The sequence below is a fragment of the Cryptomeria japonica genome, chromosome 6, assembly GCF_030272615.1.
Source record: "Cryptomeria japonica chromosome 6, Sugi_1.0, whole genome shotgun sequence".
NCBI classification, from domain to species: Eukaryota; Viridiplantae; Streptophyta; class Pinopsida; order Cupressales; family Cupressaceae; genus Cryptomeria; species Cryptomeria japonica.
Window position 1 is genome coordinate 406,151,047 of NC_081410.1, and position 20,518 is coordinate 406,171,564.

The 20,518-nt window shown below is 40.2% G+C and overlaps 1 protein-coding gene across 2 annotated transcripts in view; it reads right to left on the reverse strand.

The window, feature by feature from the left end:
- The window catches only part of LOC131065848 (outer envelope pore protein 21, chloroplastic), a 195,604-nt gene extending 175,461 nt beyond the window's left edge, over window positions 1–20,143 (reverse strand). For both annotated transcript variants that reach the window (XM_058000489.2, XM_058000488.2), the window contains exon 1: window positions 19,981–20,143. In XM_058000489.2, the coding sequence (XP_057856472.1) occupies window positions 19,981–20,073 (93 nt within the window). In that variant the 5' untranslated portion in view covers window positions 20,074–20,143. The remainder of the gene's footprint in view (window positions 1–19,980) is intronic.
- Window positions 20,144–20,518: the final 375 nt, after the last annotated feature.

A 20,518-nucleotide genomic window follows, 5' to 3' on the forward strand; every position in this document is an offset into this window, starting at 1 on the left:
TCAAATATTTGCTCTTTCACAACTGTTTGATTCCACGAACTTATAGAATCATTAAATAAATTCACCTCTTTAGCACAAACTAGTCTATTTCGAATATATTTGTCATGGAGTTGCCATCAAGTTCATCTCAATGATATTGATTGAAGGTTACTCAACAAACTTTGATTATCTAACCTAGAAGTTGTTGAGAGTTGCATCATTCAATGCATCCCCAAACAATGCTGAGCATCATAGTTGTTGCATCATGATAGCTGAATGATAGCTGAGAAGAAGTGTTTGTGTTATTATCAGGAGGTGCCTCTAAGGCAAGTCTTTCAAGTGAATGAAGTATTTTTATATGATCATTTATGTTATTTCTTTGAAAATGACCATTATATTGTTGTGCTAGAGTATTTTCTTGAGATTGCCTTTTCACGTTTGTTGGCCTAACGGAGTCTTTTCTAATTTTGTCAATAAAGATCATGTCATCTTCAAGATTAATTGCTTGTACCTAGGTTTCTTCGAGCATGCAATTTCAGAAATTCTGATTTAAAAAAAAAAGACATTCTTTTATGGAAGGTCATTGATGAAGCAATTAAAAAGAATATAGGGAGAAGGCCTTAAAGAATTATGAATTCTTCCAACAAGTCAATCTTGTGCAACAAACTCCTACATAGGCTTATTTTTATCATTTTTCCATTTGACAGTTGGGCAAAACTAAAGTGATCATCCTTGATTAGTTTGAGGCATGATCAGAATTTCATGTGCATGATTTCCTAGTTTTAAATTCAACCTACAACAAGATGAAGGAACCAATATGTAGCCACTCCAACTAGGCTTTCAACAAAAAGTTGCACTGCAACATCTCCATACAAAACTCCCAAGATGCCAAAAGTGTTGAATGTTGAGACGTGTTTATTTGGGTGTCACATGGCATCACCATGAAATATTAGATAATTCTTCCTTGAGCCTAATGAAAAATCATGGCAAACTGCGCCAAGGGACTAATGATGGAGGTGAATCATTATCATGGGCATTGTCAACCATTGCTTTAAATGGAACTTTATCTGGATTTTGATTCTTGCAAAATTATTAATGAGCTCATGTACTATTGGTTGACTTGTGTTGCACTAGCAACACATCAAAACACAAAAAAAAAAATGTGGATTGAACCTCAAAAAATGTTTTTTTGGCTTTATTAGCATTTTTTGGCCTTTTACAAAATCATGAAAATGGTGTGCTGCCCTATACCTCGCAAAGGGCATTCTCCTAAAACCTCCATGAGGGGGCACTGCATCCAAACCCTCACAAGGGTCACTACCATTCAACCCCTCTAGGGGTGTTACCCCCTAGACTCCCACCAAACTCATTTGATACATTTTGTAGCTATATTTTGCATAAAAATTATATTTTCTTATAAGTTTTAGTGTTTTTTATGTTATCAAGTTTTCTCCAAGTAAAAAAGTTTTGGCTTGCCATGTACCATCCAAGTCCAAGTCATGAACAATGGCCCTAGCTTCTTTTGTTACCTGACGTATACCTAATGAACCAAGGTTAAAAGATTTCAAGTAGAGACAAAAAGATATTTTGCATGCAAGATCAGCTACTTGTATCTCATTCCCCAATGTATTTGCCAAAAACAATTAGTATGTCTTCCATTCCATGTCAAGCCAATTTTGATTAGACTACAAAACAAGGATTTGAGGAGTTCAAATGGTTATATATTACGAAATGATAACTTTCAACAACTCTAGGCCTGTTAATAGACCATGGCGGATTAATCCTCCAGCTTCTAATGATTAAATGGTGGAATGGACTGCTTCCAAACATGGTTGGATCAAATTCAATTTTGATGGAGCTTCAAAAGGGAATCAAGGTCCATTCGGAGCTGGATACACTGCTAGAGATTAGAAGGGACAAACATTAGCATGGAGTAAGAAGAAGTTTGGCCCAATTACAAACAATGTTGTGCAAGCAAAAGCAGCTCTTCTAGCAGTTAACTTAGCAAAGAAATTATCGGCTTCCTTGGTCCATTTGGAGGGTGATTCGCAGATTATTAGGAATGATTTTATTAAGGGTGGCTCTAAGCATTGGAAAATCGACAAGCTGGTGAAAGCCGTTAGGAAGTAATTATTATACTTTAAACAATTTTCAAAAGAATGGTAAAAAGGATGAGAACAATCCAAAAAAAGTATGCTTGTTGGACAAGCATATGTTGACAAAAATTGATCTTGTAAAGTTGAAAGGTTGTGCTTATGATTCAAAAGTTCCTATTGCTGCAATGATGCCATAAAAAAAAAGGATGAAAGTATGATGAAAAATAAAGTCACAGCAAGGAGGAAATGACTGCATTGATGTCAAGATAATCATGCAAGGAATCTTCAAATGAGAACTTAAAGCATAAAGAGAAGAAACCACTTGTGCAATAGATCAACAAGAAGGGAAAGTAACAGATTAACATCTACATATACAAGATCCTAGATGATAAAAGACTTCATACTCTCAATCCATGCACATGAAAAGATTGAAAATCTTCATGAATGAGGAGCTATCATTTGAAAACAAATAACATGTTCCCATACAAGAAAGTAGCGCAAAGATGGAAGACAATTATTCACTTGGAAAACTAAAGGAAGAGAAGGAAGCCATAAAACAAATATGTCATCCATACAAATCAGGATACAAATGATCAATAAGTCATAAAAGAAAGAGGAGCATTGAAGAATCTCCAATTGGGGGAGAAGCATATTCATATTCGATGTAAGTTTAAGAATTGATGTTTCTCATGACCCATTCATGAACAGAAGCTTGATGTTTATCCCTTTACCATTGATGTCAAAGGGAGAGAGAAATAGAATGGGGGAGAGTCAGAAAATTTATGTTGCCATCAATGACAAAGCAGGAGATTGTTGGAATTATTGTCATTGATGTCAAGGGTATACAGTCATTTGGAAATATTGTCATTGATGTCAAGAAGGTAAGCAGACAATTTCATAGACAAGTTGTCGTTGATGTCAAAGGCATATTAATTGCTGTCATTATGTCACTAATTGATTATCAAAAATGCTTGATTTTACAAGAGACGCTGTTGTTTTTGTACGAGAGAAATTAAGTAATGTTATGGTCTTTGGTGTCAATGCCTTAAAGAATTGCCCTCTCCTTTAAGTCAACCTTATTGAGTAGTCAATGTTCTTAAAGATTTTGGAGATGGAAGTGTACCTATTGCTGAATCCAAGGCAGAACAGAAGCGGATTTACATGTATGTAGAGTGCAAGACACAGCAAATTGGATCTGTCCTTTCTTTGTGGCATCATAGAATAAGTGTCAAGCTTTGCAGATCTGTGTGTGTGCAAAATGTTTAGATCTTTGTAGTAGAGAAGAGTAGAGATATTGCAAAGCAATTTCTGAATTGGTCCAGGGCAGTGTAAATTGAATCTGAGCAGAGAAGAATCAAGTTAAAGCAGAAAATGTGAAGGGATTAATCTAAAGTTAAAGAGACAGCAATAAAGAAAAATACATTGGGCAGAGGTCAAGTATTAAATTCATTAATTAATCATGAAAGGAAGTGATTATGTTTAATCACAGAGGTAGCGATGAAAAAGTTTTTCTGTGCACCACATAAGACAAAGACAGCATAAGACAAACCCAAATAGGACAAAACAAGAAAAGGACAAAAGTGAACAAAGACAAAAAAAAAAAAAAGAGGAAGACAGCAATATAGTATGAAGTTTACTTTATGTGAAACGTGGCAAAGGAAATTTGAAAAAGCAAAGATGGCAGTTTATTTCATTAGGTTAGCGCTTGGATTATTTAAGACAGGCAGCAACTTCATTAGAGAAAAATAATAAACAAAGACCAAAAGTAACTAATCTTTGTCAAAGACCAAAGCGAATCTTCCTAGAGGTGCGATTTGTAATTAAAAAACAAGCAGTTTTCAAAGGTATTTAAAAAACAACAAGATTATGAAGGATGCCATTGCTAAGAAATGTATTTTAAACAGGACGATATGCTGGCTTTAAAGGTGCGATCCATTAAGGAGTTAATAGTTTATGTTTTACATTTAAATGGCATCTTGGCAATTATTGTTGAAAAGGTGCAAGTTAAAGGTTGTATCTATTTTCTGTGAAAAGGCATGTTCCTCTAGAAGGGAGATACTTGTATTAGAAGATACATATAGAAATTGAAATGAAGGAGAAGTGTGTGTAGTGAGTTAAAAAAGATACAAATCTTATATACCAAAAGCCTTCGATAAGCAGAAGACTGCAGCTTTATTGAAGTAGTGTAATGCAGATATAAAAGAAGATCCATCAAGAGCATATGAAATGTACTTAATGTGCAAACATTAAAAGAGGATAAATCATATATATACACCCACAGTTACTAAAGGAGATGAAGGGCAATAAGATGTGGTGAAGATAAAAGATCAGTCCATAGAAGAGCAAACATATGAATTTCATGTATGTAGAGAATGTGCCCGGTTGAAGAGTGAAGTTTTTAAAGGAAACATCAGGCAGATTTAGAAGTGGTGCAAGACCACCATTATAGCAATTTGTGCAGATTATTATGGCAAACTTGTGATTAGTTGAGAAGGTGACTATAACAAGATTTGTTAAAAAAAGGATCATCCATCATCCTTCAAAAGGTGGAAATCTGAATGAGGGGTTGGTGCCTTTAGTGGGAAAGGTTCTCACATATATAATAAGGAGTTGGTGCCTCTAGTGGGTTGATACCTACAAATTTGTAAAAGAAGTTTTCTATATAAAGAAGCTATTTTACCGCGGTTTTCTCCCACAAGGGTTTCCACACATATATCATGTGTTCTACTTGTGTTACATGGTAGTTAAATTTTATGTGAATATTTGTATGAAATGAACATGCTTTGGGATTAAGTTATGTGCTTTTGTTATTAAGTTGAGAAAGTAAAAGTTTGACGTTATACTGATTCACCCTCCCCTCAAACTCCCCCCCACCCCCCCCCCCTCCCCCCTCTCTCAATATAATTGTGTTCTCAACAATTGGTATGAAAGCGGGTCCTTCGAAAAAGTTTAATTACTTGAAGGTAGATCAAAAAAACTCTATGGGAAAGAAAAAAGGTTGTAATGTCCCCTTCTAGGTTTGCAATAAATGAAACCTTACATTCACAATTACATTAAATTAGGGTAAGAGAAAAGACTTAAAAATAATTATTACTTCATCATGCCCCCACATGGAGAACACAAGTGCATATCTATATATATATATATATATATATATACATACGATCTCCATGCCATTCCTACCATGATGAGCTATTCCCTATAAGCGATGAGGCATAGATAGGGAAACAAGACAAGTACCTACTAAGTAGTATGCCTTGCGTGGATGTCAAAGTCCTGCCACCAGGGCCAAGAGGGTCAAAGTCCCACTCTTGGGCTTAGTATGGGTTAACTTGGTCAATCCTATCATCTTCCCACCTCTATGCTTACACTATATATATATATTATCATGCACAGTGTAAGCATAGAGGTGGGAAGATGTATATATATATATCCCTTGCATTACTATTTATTATCAAGCATAATGTAAGCCTAGAGGTGGGAAGATGATAGGATTGACCAAGTTAACCCATACTAAGCCCAAGAGTGGGACTTTGACCCTCTTGGCCCTGGTGGCAGGACTTTGACATCCACACAAGGTATACTACTTAGTGGGTACTTGTCTTGTTTCCCTATCCATGCCTCATCCCTTATAGTGAATAGCTCATCATGGTAGGAATGGCATGGAGATCATAGTGAGCTCCTTGATTTGTCCAATCTAAGCCCAAGAGTGGGACTTTGACCCTCCTAGCCTTGGTGGCAAAACTTTGGCATCCACACAAGGTGTACTACTTAGATGGCAACATTATACCCTCATACCTACCTCTCCACCATCCATCCATGAAGAGATTCGACATTTGCTTACATTTAAAATATATTAGAGAGGGATTGTTCTATAATACATATTAATATTATGACGCTATCAAGCATGCTGCAATAATAATGACAAAATTCTAATAGCCATCGTATTTAGAATGCCAAGTATTATTTCATAATAAATGGCTATTGGATTGATTATGTGTAAACAACATAAACTAAATACTTGTTATTGTAAATGCAGATTATTATTAATTGTTGAATGTGAAGAATGACTGTTCTTTAAATATAAACAGCATTGATACCGCATACCAATTAATTGTCTGCTTCTGTTATGTAAACCTCTTGACTTTCTCGTTCCTATTGCTGAGATCTTCAAACTTCCTTGAATAAATCCCCCTTCTGACTTAATGATCCCTTTCTTTTCTTTTTTGTTCAATTCTTGCAACCGGGATATTGTCTCTGCTCTCTCTTTTAAATGTCTGCAACCACTAAGGCCCCAGGTAACTCGCTCCATATAGAGCAGATCCACCATTCCATAAAATAAGAGCTATCCTTCCCCTTCAATGCCAGATTGAACCCCTTTTGTACCCCTTCCTTGGATTGGAGAGACACAATCTTTCCTTGGGACACAATTGCTTGTATGGGAGGTCTTGTTTGACTGTTGCCTTTTTCATTACTAATGACTTGTTTTGGAATTGTTTGCTTAACTAATCCCAATCGCTTCTTCATAAACTTAACACCGATCATATCATTTCATGATGAGTGTTGTTTGTCTCTTGATTAGAATCGATAGAATAAAGAATGGCAATTATTAGCAGATATCGCACAGCAATATATAAATCGCCATCCTTAAGATATGGTTATCATCAATGACTACCTCTTGTCTTTAGCAATACTAATCGCTGTCTCTTAATTCATAATGATCTTCATCATTAACCAATATTATCACTGATCAAGATAAGATTATTATGCTATCTTCTTATTGACGCTTGGTGATTATATTCATCTTTAGATTAGCCTTCCTTCATATCGATTATCAATATAGAATAGGTGATTTTCTTTGTTTGTTTGATCGTGGTCATATCTGGAATACACATCGCTGCATCTTGAACTCTTAACAAATCATTGTTGTCATTATCAATGCTTGTTGTCTATTGAAATCTCAGAGTAGTATATTATCTTTAGACCATTCTTAAATCTCTAATCGTCCTTATCCTTATGCATTGATAGTATGTCTGATCAAGGCTCAATATCTCATCTTCATATATGCTCAGTAGATAGATGCTCATCTGATCATTATGTCAATACTATTAATTGCTGATTATGATCATATACTTTGATGTTTGTTAATACATTAATAAAAAATTTATTGGATCGATATGTCTATCATTACCTCTATCGTCTTTCTCTTGTATAATAGATATCATAGAGTGATGTAAGAGTTATTTATTAACTCAATTAATTATATGCCCTTATATTCCTTGATTATGAGAAGGACATAATGAACCTCTTGTCTTCGTTGCATTGGCTATTAATACCTATTGGACATTCAGACAGCAGTTCCTACTTTTTAGGGAGGTCTCCTATTTGTTAGGGAGAACTGGCACTTGACTGGATAACCACCCAGGGGACCAGGGAGCAGAGCATGATCCTTTTGAGCAGTTATAGGTGTTTGGAGAGAGGTTCCTATTTTTTAGGGTGAGTCCCTACTTTTTAAGAGGAACTGTCAGTTGACATGCAGGACTCAGGCAGCATCAATGATCACAGTGCTTCAGAAGAAATTCAAATCTGAGTCCCGGATTTCATTTTATGAATAAATAAGGAAATATTTTAATATTTCCTAAGTTATGGATTTAAATAAATTATATTGAAGTGATTTTATAATCACTTTACAATAAAATAACTTATAATAAGTTGGCCCCTTTTTCCTAGGTGTTTGAGGCATAAAATGTTGTAATAAAAAGGGAAAAGCATTATAATAATAAAATATGATGCCTAAGGGGTCAATTTTTAAAGAAAGGCATAGATTTTATTAAAAATAATAAGTTGAAAATATGGAAACCCTAAAAGTGACGACCTAGGGTTTGGAGCCTTCTAAAAGGCATTTGGAGGTCATTTTTCATCATTTTTTTTATCATTTTTATCTCTCATTTGAAGAATAGCAGCTCTGTGATCAGATTTGCAGCAAAAAGGTGTCGGAGAACGAAAACTCTTCAATTCCTGGCAAGCTTGGACGAAACCCCAGACCATACTTTAGGGGAAAATTCACTCAAAATTTCCATTTGGGCTTCAAGATTCAGTCTTTATCAGCATTTTCAGACCTGCAACAGCAAGAGGATCAGTTATTGGAGGTTATTGAAGGCAGCAATTATCATTTCCAAGCCCCACGTGGCTCTCCTAGACTGGCCATACCATTTCTAGAGCTGTTGGGGTGCAAAATAAATAATGCAGCAGTGTTTAGGGTTTGAATAAATGTGGAAAATCATTGTTAGGCATAGCAATCAGCAAATAAGTGGATTAAATAGGTTTCTACAGGCACAAGTGGAAGATATCAGCAATTCAGTGGGAGAATTAGGCAAAATCTAGAGATCTTGCCTGGCACCTTTTTGGGATTTGTGTCAAAACTACCTATTTCAGCAATAAAAGTTTAAGATAATTATAGTTGATAAGAATAAATCACATTGGAGCAGTTGATGCCCTCTAGAAGCTCCTATATTGCATAATTCATCAATTTTAGTCAATAAAAGCACTCTTCTAGATCAGCGCTGGACTCCGGGTATGCCCACTTTGGTTTTGGATGATATAAATTATTCATTTCTTGTTATTGGTATCTGCTGCAATAAAAATCAGAGTTCTAAATTTTATAATCAGTCATTTATTCTTTTATATTTTGCATTCAATTTTCATTCTGTATTGGCAATCCAAAAGCAAGAACCTCAAAAAACACAAAAACGATTAAAAACTCATCAATACCAAACTCTTCTTATTCACTGGTCTAAGATTTCAATTCAAACCTAAACTTCGGCTTGGGCAAGATTCTAGTTCGGGATCTTACAATGATATCAAAGCATGGTTCTGCCAGCCTGAGGGTAGAAATCAGTTTGCTTCAATTGCCAATTACATCAATGGCCAGAATTAAAGGTGGAAGGTTATTACCTACCTTCCTTCCCGCTTCACCAATGAAGGAAAAGGTACCTAGCAGGGAGAAAATAATGAAGGATCCTACAAAGATAAGAGAAACTCAACCTCAGAACAAGCAGGAATTGCAGCGTTTGAAATTTGAATATTGCACATTCAAGGAAAACTAAGGTTTCACCCCCATCAACAAGTACAAGTAAGAGGCCTCATGCCAAGGCATTCAATGATGCAGTTATGAGCAACTACCATAGGTTTCATTCTCTTCCTAAGGATATACAGAACACGCTCTCATTCACACAGTTTATTGGTGTACCTGAAGAGGATAATGATGATTTGGTATCTATAAGTTCAAATCAGCAGTGTAAGAGGATAGATTATTCAAAAGAAGTATGCAAAAATCTACATGAAGGATTTGATAAACATGCAAATCCGGTTAATGAAGACAAAAGGATAGCATTTGGGAGTGACTCATGTGAGGCATCATCATCTTTGTGAGAAGATTCACAAGAGGATGTTGATATAAATTATGGTCGAAAGGGAAAAATAAAAAGTACAAGAATTGTGTACATGGTGTGTGCTTGCTATGTACGGAGGTGATTTATGCCAAATATATTAAATAAAGACAGAAATAAGAAAGTAGAAACGGATGAGTGGGAGGCCACGCAGAGGGCCTTGATTCTGGAGCAGCAAGTAGAACGGAGACGGAGGCTGAGGCAACTTGCCGAAGGACGACTTGCCGAAGGGAACCACGGAGGTGTCACGGAGGGTGCAGAAGCCGAGGGAAGTTTCTACGCGTCGCCAGAACACCGTAGGGCGCGGAGCCACGAAGAGTTTCTGGCGGAAACAAGGTTAAGGAGAGATCTAGTCGAAAAGACTCGGGATCAGTTTAGAAACTTATCCCTTACACCACGGAGTGAAGATCACCAACGGGAACCAAGAGTGGGCGCGGGTGGGAGCAAAGGGGAGGGCAACCGTAAGGGTGCAGGTGCCACACACGACAGGCAAAACACCGTACCTCCAGTTGCCCACGCAGGACACACCACCGGCGCCACCGGAGGAAGCAGCACAGGGTCACAGACACAGGTACAGTCACCGCCAGGAAGACGACCCGGGATGGCGAGTAAACAAAAATTGCCAAAGTTCACAGGGGACGGCAAGGAAGACCCCTTACGGCACTGTCGTACATGTGAAACCATTTGGTCTGCCAACGGAGTGACAAACCAGGATGACTGGATACAACAGTTCCCAGCCACGTTATGTGGAGTTGCCATAGATTGGTACTCCGATGTGGACAAGCAAAAAGTGGCCACGTGGGCCAACCTACAGAAGGAATTCACGGAGGAGTTTCGGTTGCTCCGTGATGACAATGAAATTGTAACGGAGATATACAGTACCAAACAAGGTACCAAGGAGACAGTATGAGCATATAGCAGGAGGCTGAAGGAATTGCTGGGTAAAATGGAAAGCCAAACAACAGAGGGATTGAAGAAACGATGGTTCGTTGAAGGATTGAAATCCTCCCTATGAAAAAAGATGAAAATTGTACCCCCGACGTCATATGACGACGCCTATAATAGGGCAATGGACCTAGAGAGCGAATACAAAACGTCAAAGAAGAAGAAAAGTAATAAATATTCATCTGACGATGATGAAGACTCTGACGGGGAAAGCAGCAGCAGTGGCGAATCGAGTAAAAAGGTGCACGCTCTCCAAAAGGACATGGAACGAATGTTGAAAGAATTAAAAGCCATGAAGGGGAGTACAAGTAAGACTGAAAAAAACGACGTGTGGTGTACCGACTGTAGGAGTGACGGACACACCAAGGGGTCCTGTCCCAAGAAGGCTTTCTGTGACATTTGTCAGATTGCAGGACATTTGACAAAAAAATGTCCCTGCAATATGAAAACCAGGAGCCAACAAGTTCTCTTCACGCAAGAGCAGCCGGCCGTCGGAACTTCGCAAACCAACACAACAGCATCATCTAGAGGTTACCGGGACAACAAACGCGGTGGCAGAAGGAATAGCAACAATAAAAATAACGGAAGTCGTATCCAGTATGACGCCAAGGGCCGGCCAATTATCCAATGTAGGGCCTGTAATCAGTGGGGGCACTTCGCCCGTGATTGCACGAAAGAAGCCACCCCTCAGCACCTCTGCCGATGGTGTGGGCCAGGCGACCATGAGGACGCAAATTGCCCACAGGCAGGGGTTAATCTCCTCAACATTGAGAAGGCTGAGAAGACTGGTGAGAAAGAAGTACTGGCGATCACCCGCGCCCAGACGAAAAAAACCACTTATCCCGACCCCCGTACGGAGAAGGAGAGATTACGGGAGGCAAAGGCCAATATTGAACATGAGATGACAACCGAACGATGGGACAACGAAGTGGCGAGTACATCATCCCGTACGGAAGCGGAAAATAACATCATTGGACAAGTACTGCAAATGGAAGTACCTATAAGGGTAAAGGACCTTCAAGAAACAATGCCGCAGTTAAGAATCGCCATTTTTAATTCCATACAAACCACTGCGCAGGCACCTTTGCGTGCCACACGAGCAGAAGTTCCGGTCAGCCCCTCGGCTGACCCAATGTTGTTGGCCTTAAATAGTGGTTGGCATCCTGCTGTAGTAGAGATGGGAATTCTCGAGCCTATCCTCAAAGACACCATCGTGGACGGAGGTTCGGGGGTGAATGTACTGCTAGAGGATACGTGGAAGAAGCTAGGGAAGCCAAAACTATGGCCACCCACGTTCAACTTGGTAGGTGTAGACCAGCACGGCATCAAGCCACTCGGCACCCTGATGGCCCAACCGGTCACCATCAGCACGCAACCTTTCATACTAGATTTTGTGGTAGTCCCACTCAAGAAGAAGGGGTACGACGCCATCTTAGGCAGAGGGTGGCTGGTTACAGTAAAGGTGAACCACGACTGGAAAAAGAACACCCTTTCTATGGAGAAAGGGGGGCGGAAGTACACCATTGATTTGAGGACCCAGGTTGTTGACGAGGAACTGGCATCATCTTCGGAATCGGAGGATGAAGGAAAAGGCAACCCGAGGGCCGAAGGACGGGGCTGCAGGGAGCCCAACGACGAAGGGATTCTCGAACTAGGAGAGTGCTCCGAGGATGAGACAGGGTCATTGAACGGGCTCTTCCATTGGTAGATGGAGGATTATGAAATGTTCCAAAGCTACAGGCTCGAAGTAGAGGAACCAAAGCAAGCAACAGAGGAGGTGTACCTGCCAAAATACATAGAATATTGGAAGGGAGACGCCCCAAACCTCAGTGACATAGATAATCTGAAGAACAATAGTGTCGGCAACGATTGGAACCTTGTGTGGAAGGCCGCAGCTTTCAAAATCTTTATTATTCTTCTTCTTCTTATGTACGGGAAGGAGAGCGTAGTACCTATAGAATTTGTGGTTCCATGTCTTCGGATGGCCATTGAAAATAGATTGGCCACCAACGGGCCCTAATTGAAACCCTACCACGCAAAGCGCACAGGGGACCCGAGAGGCCAAACGGACACCCGAGAGCCCGAAGGGGGACCCGAGAGGATGGAAGGGGACTCGAGAGGCCAGGCAGGCGACTCAAGAGGCACAGGACCACAGCAGGCGACTCTCGGGCGAGGAAAACCGAGAAGGATGAAGGGCAATCCCAGAGAAAGGGGACCCGAGCAGACAACTCTCTAGACAACTAAATTAGGAGATGAAAAAAAAAATTGTACGGTTGTACAATAGGCGACCGTACGGTCAAAAAAAAAGGGAACGGACCACCGGCGGTGGTAACACCGTACGGTGGACACTGGCGGTGGTAACCACCGTCGTGCGGTGGCACCCGCAACTACAAAGCCCGCGCAGCACCGCACAACGTTGCACAACCCGGAACAATCCTGCACCACGCAGCCCACGCAAAGGAAGAAAAAGAGGCTAACGGAAAAGAAGAAAAAAAGATGCAGCCGCACAAACACGCACGCAGCCGCTTCATCGTCAATGGTCACTGTACGGTTGAACTGCATTGGGCATACGGAAGGAGGACCGTATGGTGTGCACAGTTGAGCATGTTCGCACGGGAAGGTGGCCGCACGATTGGAGGTGTCAGTGCTGTTGTTGACCGTACGGGGAGGTTGTAATAAAAAAATTTAAAAATTTAAAAAAAAAGAAAAAAAAACGATGATGACCTGATTGAAAAATGATTCGATGACATCTGGAGCCTGGACACTGAAAATATTGGAGTGTAGAAGAAGGGTTTTGACATCATAAAATATCACAAAAATGATGCGCGCCATGGACTTTCGTGGGGTTCTGAAGGTTGTAAATTGGTGTTGGCGGCGAGGGCACTGCCCCTCGACCCCACCCTGTACTGCGATGTACTGCGATGCGCTGCCTCTAGACCCCGCGAGGGGCGCTGCCCCTCGACCCCGTTGGGACGCTACCCCTCGACCCCGTTGGGGCGCTGCCCTAGACCCTGCGGGGGCACTGCCCCTCGACCCCACTGGGGGCGTTGCCCCCAGACCCCCAGTTTGTTTTTGAGCTACAAAATACCACGGGAAGTCCGTACTGTGAGAAAGAAGCCTGCAGCTAAGCATTGGCGGGGAAGCCATAAGCCATAGAGGGAGACGGATTTGGAGGTTGCAAACAAACAGAGTTTGAGGTAAGGCATTGCAGGTTTGCGCGACACCAGGGAGTTATTCAGTTCAGTTATCAGCTCGTAGCCTTTGTGCTAGCGGGTTGTGGCCACCTCCAGGCAAGAATGGTATGCTTTGAGGAACTTGGAGTATGTCTCGGCTGGACGTGCGGTTGCCTTGGTGGATGCACAGAGGGCTCGGGAGGAGCTGACCACCAAGTTGGAGGCAGTACTAGCGTGAGACTTAGTTCAACGTACCCAAGAGTTGGATGTCGAGAGGGCAACGCGGGTGGCTATCGAGGACAAATTGGCTAGGGAGACGGTATCATTTGAGTAGCAGTTGGTGGAGGTTGAGACTGAAACGCATGTTTTGCAGACAAGTTTGGTTTAGGCATAGGAGGACTTTGATGTCAAAAGAAGCAATAATGGTGAAATCCGCACTTGAGCATCGGATGGTAGCAGAAAAGGGTTTTTCAGGCGAGGACGCAACAAGTGTATAAGTTCTAGGCTCACTTAGCGTCAGCAGTTCTGTTTAATGTCATCTCTATTTTGTATTAAGTCGTCCGGAGACAACTTCTTTTCTTTTGGGGGGGATGATGTTGGCGGCAATATTGTACACGGAAATAAAACTAGTTAATTAAGTTGTAATTGTGTTGGTTAGTTGGCAACCGAGGGGTGGCAGTTGCGGTGCGACGGTTGGCGCTCACACCCCCTCGGCATCCTTATATACTTCCGAATGTAACTTGTGGACAACAACGACTAGGAATGGAATACATCTCTTATATTGCATTTGATATCTATGGCATTATTATTCTGCATTACGTGTTATATCTGTGTGCTTTAAGTTATTCACCCGAGAGGGCAAACATTGTGCTGGGATTATTACAGGGTTCAATTTCCCCTTTGCCTCTTGTTCCATGTGCGCGTTGTCGGTCTTTGGGTTCATCTCACCGACGGGTAGGCCCATCACGTCCGTGCGCCATCCGCGTCTTCCATTCCCGAGTACATCTAGGCAACGGCGCCAAATGTTTGCCCTCTCGGGTGAATAACTTAAAGCACACAGATAAAACACGTAATGCAGAATAATAATGCCATAGATATCAGATGCAATATAAGAGATGTTATTCCATTCCTAGTCGTTGTTGTCCACAAGTTACATTCGGAAGTATATAAGGATGCCGAGGGGGTGCGAGCGCCAACCGTCGCACCGCAACTGCCACCCCTCGGTTGCCAACTAACCAACACAATTACAACTTAATTAACTAGTTTTATTTCCGTGTACAATATTGCCGCCAACAGAGGATTCTATAGGAGAGATAAGCATGACTTGCCTTGATGTAGGGCATGAGATTGGCATGGATAATCACACTGTGCTTAAGGCATTTGATTATGAGACACAAGATGGGACAGCGAAGAGCATGTTTGTTTGCTCTAACTTTGATGACTCCAAAGGTATGGATACAATGGAACTTCTAATCATTGGGAAATGAGTCCTCTCCTTTTCATGACGTTGGTACTTCTAATCATTGGGAAATGAGTCATGATAATTCTATTATGGTGGGTACACATGAAACATGCTTTGGTCATGATAAGTCACATGGTATATCTCATGCTAGCACTGAGTTTAGATACTTTGGAGCAGCTGATATAACTCAGTCCCAAATACTGAACAAAACCTGGTGAAATGCAGAGTGTGTCTTGACAACAACTCCCACATCACAAGCGGATATCCCTCAGAACTAACACCTAAGCAAAGCCGACCTAAAACCCAAAGCAGAACCAGAAGTGGACCTAAACTAAGGCAAACCAAAGCAGACCTATTCTAACTATGATACAAGGGGTAGGCTTCAGAAGAAGCCTAAGGTTGGAAGTAATGCTTAAGGAATTGTCCATTGACGGGCAACGGAACATCCTCACCAGTTAAGGTTCTCAGCTTGAATGCATTCTCTCCCAGTATCTCAGCAATCTGACAGGGACCTTTCCATAGTTTGTCAAATTTGTCGTGATCTCCCCTTCTTTCGTGGGCTTTATCCCAATATAGCACTAGGTCAGAAATCCTAAAGGCGTTTACCCGTGCTTGTCTGTCAAACCATCTCTTAACTACGCCCTGATGTTTGGCGAAATTCTCTAATGCTTTATCTCTCTTTTCTTCTAAGTTCATCAACTATGTCAGTCTCGTTTGCACTCTGTCTTCGCCTTCCATGTAATCTTGTATAAATCTTAATGTGGGGATCCTCAATTGTAGGGGGAAGACAGGCTCTTGGCCATATACCAGAAAATATGGGGAAGTCCCCAATGAATTCTTTACTCTCGTTCTATCTTCCCAAAGGGCAAATCTCAATTGCGTGTGCCAGTCCTTTGGATTTTTCTCTAACAATTTTTTGATCACACTAACCAAATTCTTATTCGTTGATTCGGCTAACCCATTACCCTGAGGATAATAATTTGATGAAAACTTAAGGGTTATACCATATTCAAAAGCCCAAATCGAAAAATTTTAATGATGTAAAGGCAAAACCATTATGACAAACAATAGCATGTGGACAACCAAACCTAGTAATGATGTTCTCTAAAAATTTAATCACAGTGTCAGTTGTACATAACTTCAAAGCTTGAGCTTCTGACCACCAAGTACAATAATCAGTCGCGGTTAGAATGTACCTGTGTTGTGCAGAGGAAGGCGGATTGATCACACCAATGAAGTCGATACCCCAAATAGCGAAAGGTCTAGACTCGATCACAAGCTACAGTGGCATAGTTGGATTCTTCTCTCGAACGGCAACAACCTGGCATGTGTGACACGTCTTCACATGTTCATGAGTATCTCGGAACAAAGTAGGCCAGTAATAGCCTGCTCTCAAAATTTGGTGTGGAGTAGCCAAGCTTGCACCATGACCTGTCCCAAATCTGTTGTGAAAATGCTCCATAATCTGTTTAGCTTCATTCTTTCCAACACATCTCAAATATATTCCTTCATGATTTCTTCGGTATAAAACCGAGCCTTGTAACATAAAATGTTGGCACTTCAATCTTAATGCTCTCTTCTGAGCAGGGCTCATACCTTGGAGAATAAAATTTCAAAATTTGGTTAAGTGTCAAGGAAATTCCCTAAGCAAGAAGCAAATCCGCCCAAGGAAGATGAAGGAAAAATTGGCTAAAGTGTTGGTGGATTAAAAGAAAAGTTGAAAACGTCCAATCTATGATGAATTTCTCTCAAGAAATGGCCAACCCAAAGTCCGCCCAGCTATGTAAGAAAGTGAAAAGGCATCTGCAAAGTCCACCCCAAGCTTGGCAAAGCTATGATAAAGTCCGCCAAGGAAAGAGTCAAGAAAAATGTCCAAACACTTGTCAAGTCCACCCCACCCAAGGAGAGAGAGTAAGGTTGAATGGCGAGACAAGCCTAAAGTCCACCCAACTAAGGAAGGTGTCCAAATATTCATGAGGTTCTCCTATGGTTGGAAAACTATGAAGTTTGGCATAGACACAAAGATGATCAAGTTCGCCAAAGAGAAGGAAAAGATGGCTTGAAGAGGTTAAAGTCTGCCTAGCACCTAGAGAAGTTGGCCAATCGACCTACACATGACTAGACATCCACAAAGTTTGCCTAGGGGAAGTTGAAGGTAGAAAGATAAAAGGGCACAAAGTTAGTATGTCCAAACATGTGCAAAGTTCGCCATGACTAGAGAATGATGGCAAGCTGACCAATTCGGCCTAGCAAGAGACCAAATTTGCCATGAAAGAGGAAAATGGCTAGAGGAACAGACAAATTGGACAAGAAGCATGATATCCACCATTGAAAGATCAATCAAGATTGAAAGGGTTGGAAAATAAAGCTCAACACCTAAAATATTTTTTTATATTTTTCCAACACTTGGAATTATTTTCAAAGGGAAAATAAATTCAACACTTAGAGAAATTTTCAACTCTTGAAAATTTTTGAACACACATGGATTTCTAAAGACTCTTTGCCAACACATTCACCTACCCAAGGAAGGAAAGAAATTTCCAAAGTCCGACCCAAGTGTTGGAATTTGCCAAGAGAAAATAAAATAAAAAAATGACTGTGTGGAATTTTCCACAACAAAAGAATCAAATTTTGACTATGTTGCAGGGGAAACAGGAAGAAAGAAGAAGAATAAAGAGGAAAAGCAAAGAGGAAATGAATAAAATCCTTGTCCGAGGGTGGAGTTTGTCCTACTTAGCACAAGCCAAATTCAGAATTGAGGGCAAATCCACAAGCAAAGTTCATTCAAGCATAGAGATGGCCAAAATCTCGGCTAGGTGTTGGAAGGTTCACATGAAGGTGTCACAAAATGAAATTGAATAGCCAAATTTGGCTTAGTATGGGAAATACTTCACAGAGAAAGTTCCAATATCCTCCATTGTGGCGTAGGCATAGGGGATTTCTTCTCCAAATTCAGGCCACATGAAAGAATTTCAAGGCATCAAAAAAGGAAAGTCTTCAGACTTGGCGAAAACATAGAAAGAAATTTCAGACTTCTAGAAGGATTTCATTTACAATCCCAGACCTATTGAAGCAATCAAGGCAACTTCTTGAAGGATTTCATCTCCTGAAGAATTAAAGAGAAGCTCTCAATCAAAATCAGATGGTGGCAAGAAGAGTATTCCAAACAAATTTCCATACTTAGACAATTTCTCGACACAAATTGGAGAATTCAAGGACCAATCAGATTGTTCCCAGTCAGCATGTCCAGGTTCAATGAACCTGACTTATCAAGAAGCTTCTAGAAGGCACACTTCACAACGCAACAACCTTCTATTTTATTATTGGTTTATATTTAGTAAGAAGGACAAGTGTCCTCAAATGTAATTTTCTCATTGGTCGAGGGGTAGCTAGTTGTAGAAACCCTAATTAGGGTTTTATTTTGTAATCTTGGTCGTTGATTCAAAATCAATCCTGGCCATTGAATTGTAATTGAGGAGCCTATAAATTGAGCTCACCTCTCATTTGCAAAACGTAGGAGCATGTTGAGATAAGTAAATTGTTGTTTATGATTGCCCAAGTAATAAGTATTGCATTGTACAAATTGATGGTGATTACTGCTCTTATTTTGGAGTTTGCATGGTTCTTATTCCTCATCGTAGTTTAGTTTTTATTTCATGTATGTTAGACGAATGCAAGATCTGATAAGTATTGATTTGTGGTGAATCTTCTGCTCAAACTTCTGATGAACAGATGATTTTTGTTCATTGTGTAAAGTTAGTCTGAACTTACTTTGTGGATGCTTAACTTTTGTCTAGATGAATATTGTTCGATTGATGGTAGTTATTCATGACGTGAAAATCATGAGCACGTCCCTTGAAAATTGCACCCACATTGTGTAGTTGTCCTAGCGTGGCGAAGCAAAGTGTTGTTATTGGGTTCACCTAGTCAATACCGTCTCTTGAATTCCTAGGAATAGATTAGAACCTCTTAACCCTTATCTCCTTTTCAGTTTTCTTAAAGTCCATGATTCAAAACCCAAACGATGGATCTTCATTGTGAATTGAACAAGCCAAGCGTAAGTCCCCTTGTATTTCAGCATACATAACCAAGGTAGCTATCCAACACAAAGTTGCTTGTTCGCACATATAAACCTTGGAGTTGCCATGTGGTCTTTCTCGCAATCTTGGAACACGTAGTGATTTTGTTCAAGAGAGGGTAGAGTATCCTTGGATATTTTATTCTAAAGTTCAGTAAATGATAAAACGTGAACCAACAGGGCCTACGGGCATTAACCAATGTTTTAACCTTTTATGGATTCGGAAAGATTTTGAAGAGTAGAATTTATAAGCTTCCATCTATATCAGAACGATATAATGGCCATGTCATGAAAAGCATGTGTGTCCATCGAGGAAAGCTTGAAATTAAGTTTCCTTGTAAAGTAACTGATCAATACCTATAGTTTTAAGAGGTAAAGATAAAGGACACTCTTTTTGTTTGTCTGTGTGAGTGACATTTCAGGAGACAGTTTTACCTGATATGGCCGAATACTCCACAAGTAGCAATATATTATCCCGCTTGTGTTTGAGCAATCGGACATAACAGATAAAATTTCAGGTTGCGGCGTGCTTTTGAATTTCCGTGAGAAGATTGAGCAGGTATAATGCCATATACATATCCTAACCTCTGAGTCACCTGAATCGCAAAATACGACATGACTCATAACGCATTATTATTGAAGCTGGGTTCTCCGTCATGCAAACTTGGCGATGCTTAAAATCCTAGAAAAAAATTTAACAATAATAAAGAAAATAGAAGACGGCATGGCATTCCAAGCGATTATTCGAGAGCAGTGTTCCCTTAAATTCAATGTGATGTTATAATTTTGCCACGCTTACCTGCAAGAAGGAGTAGGGATCGATGAGAAACTTCTCCTTGGCGTGGATATGGAGTTGCTTCTCCTGCGCACTATAACTCAAATAAGTCTCCATTCTCTTCCTGTACGCAGAGGGGGGGAAGGATGTTGTTTTATCCAATATTCGCCCTCTACTGAAAAAAAGTGATATATTTTTACATGAAATTCATTTTATAATTTTATTTTAATTTAACTTTATTATTAGCATTTGGTATAAAAAGGAAGTGTAACAAGAGACGCAAAGCATCAAGTTCCTACCGAGATGTTTTAGATTAGTGTTGTAATTTTTTCTATGAAGTGTTTTGTGTAGCTTGATCATTCGGACAATGGAGGACATGAGGTCTCCTCATACTAGGCTTTGAGGTTGAGTCCTTTGAAACATATGCATTCTGTATCATCAGAGTTCGTGAGTAACCAAATAAATGCCATCGAAAGGAATTGTAAAATTTGTTGAATGAACAAATTTTAGACAAAAACCATGGCCATTTCCCCAAACCACTAAATCAATTTCAAGATTTAAA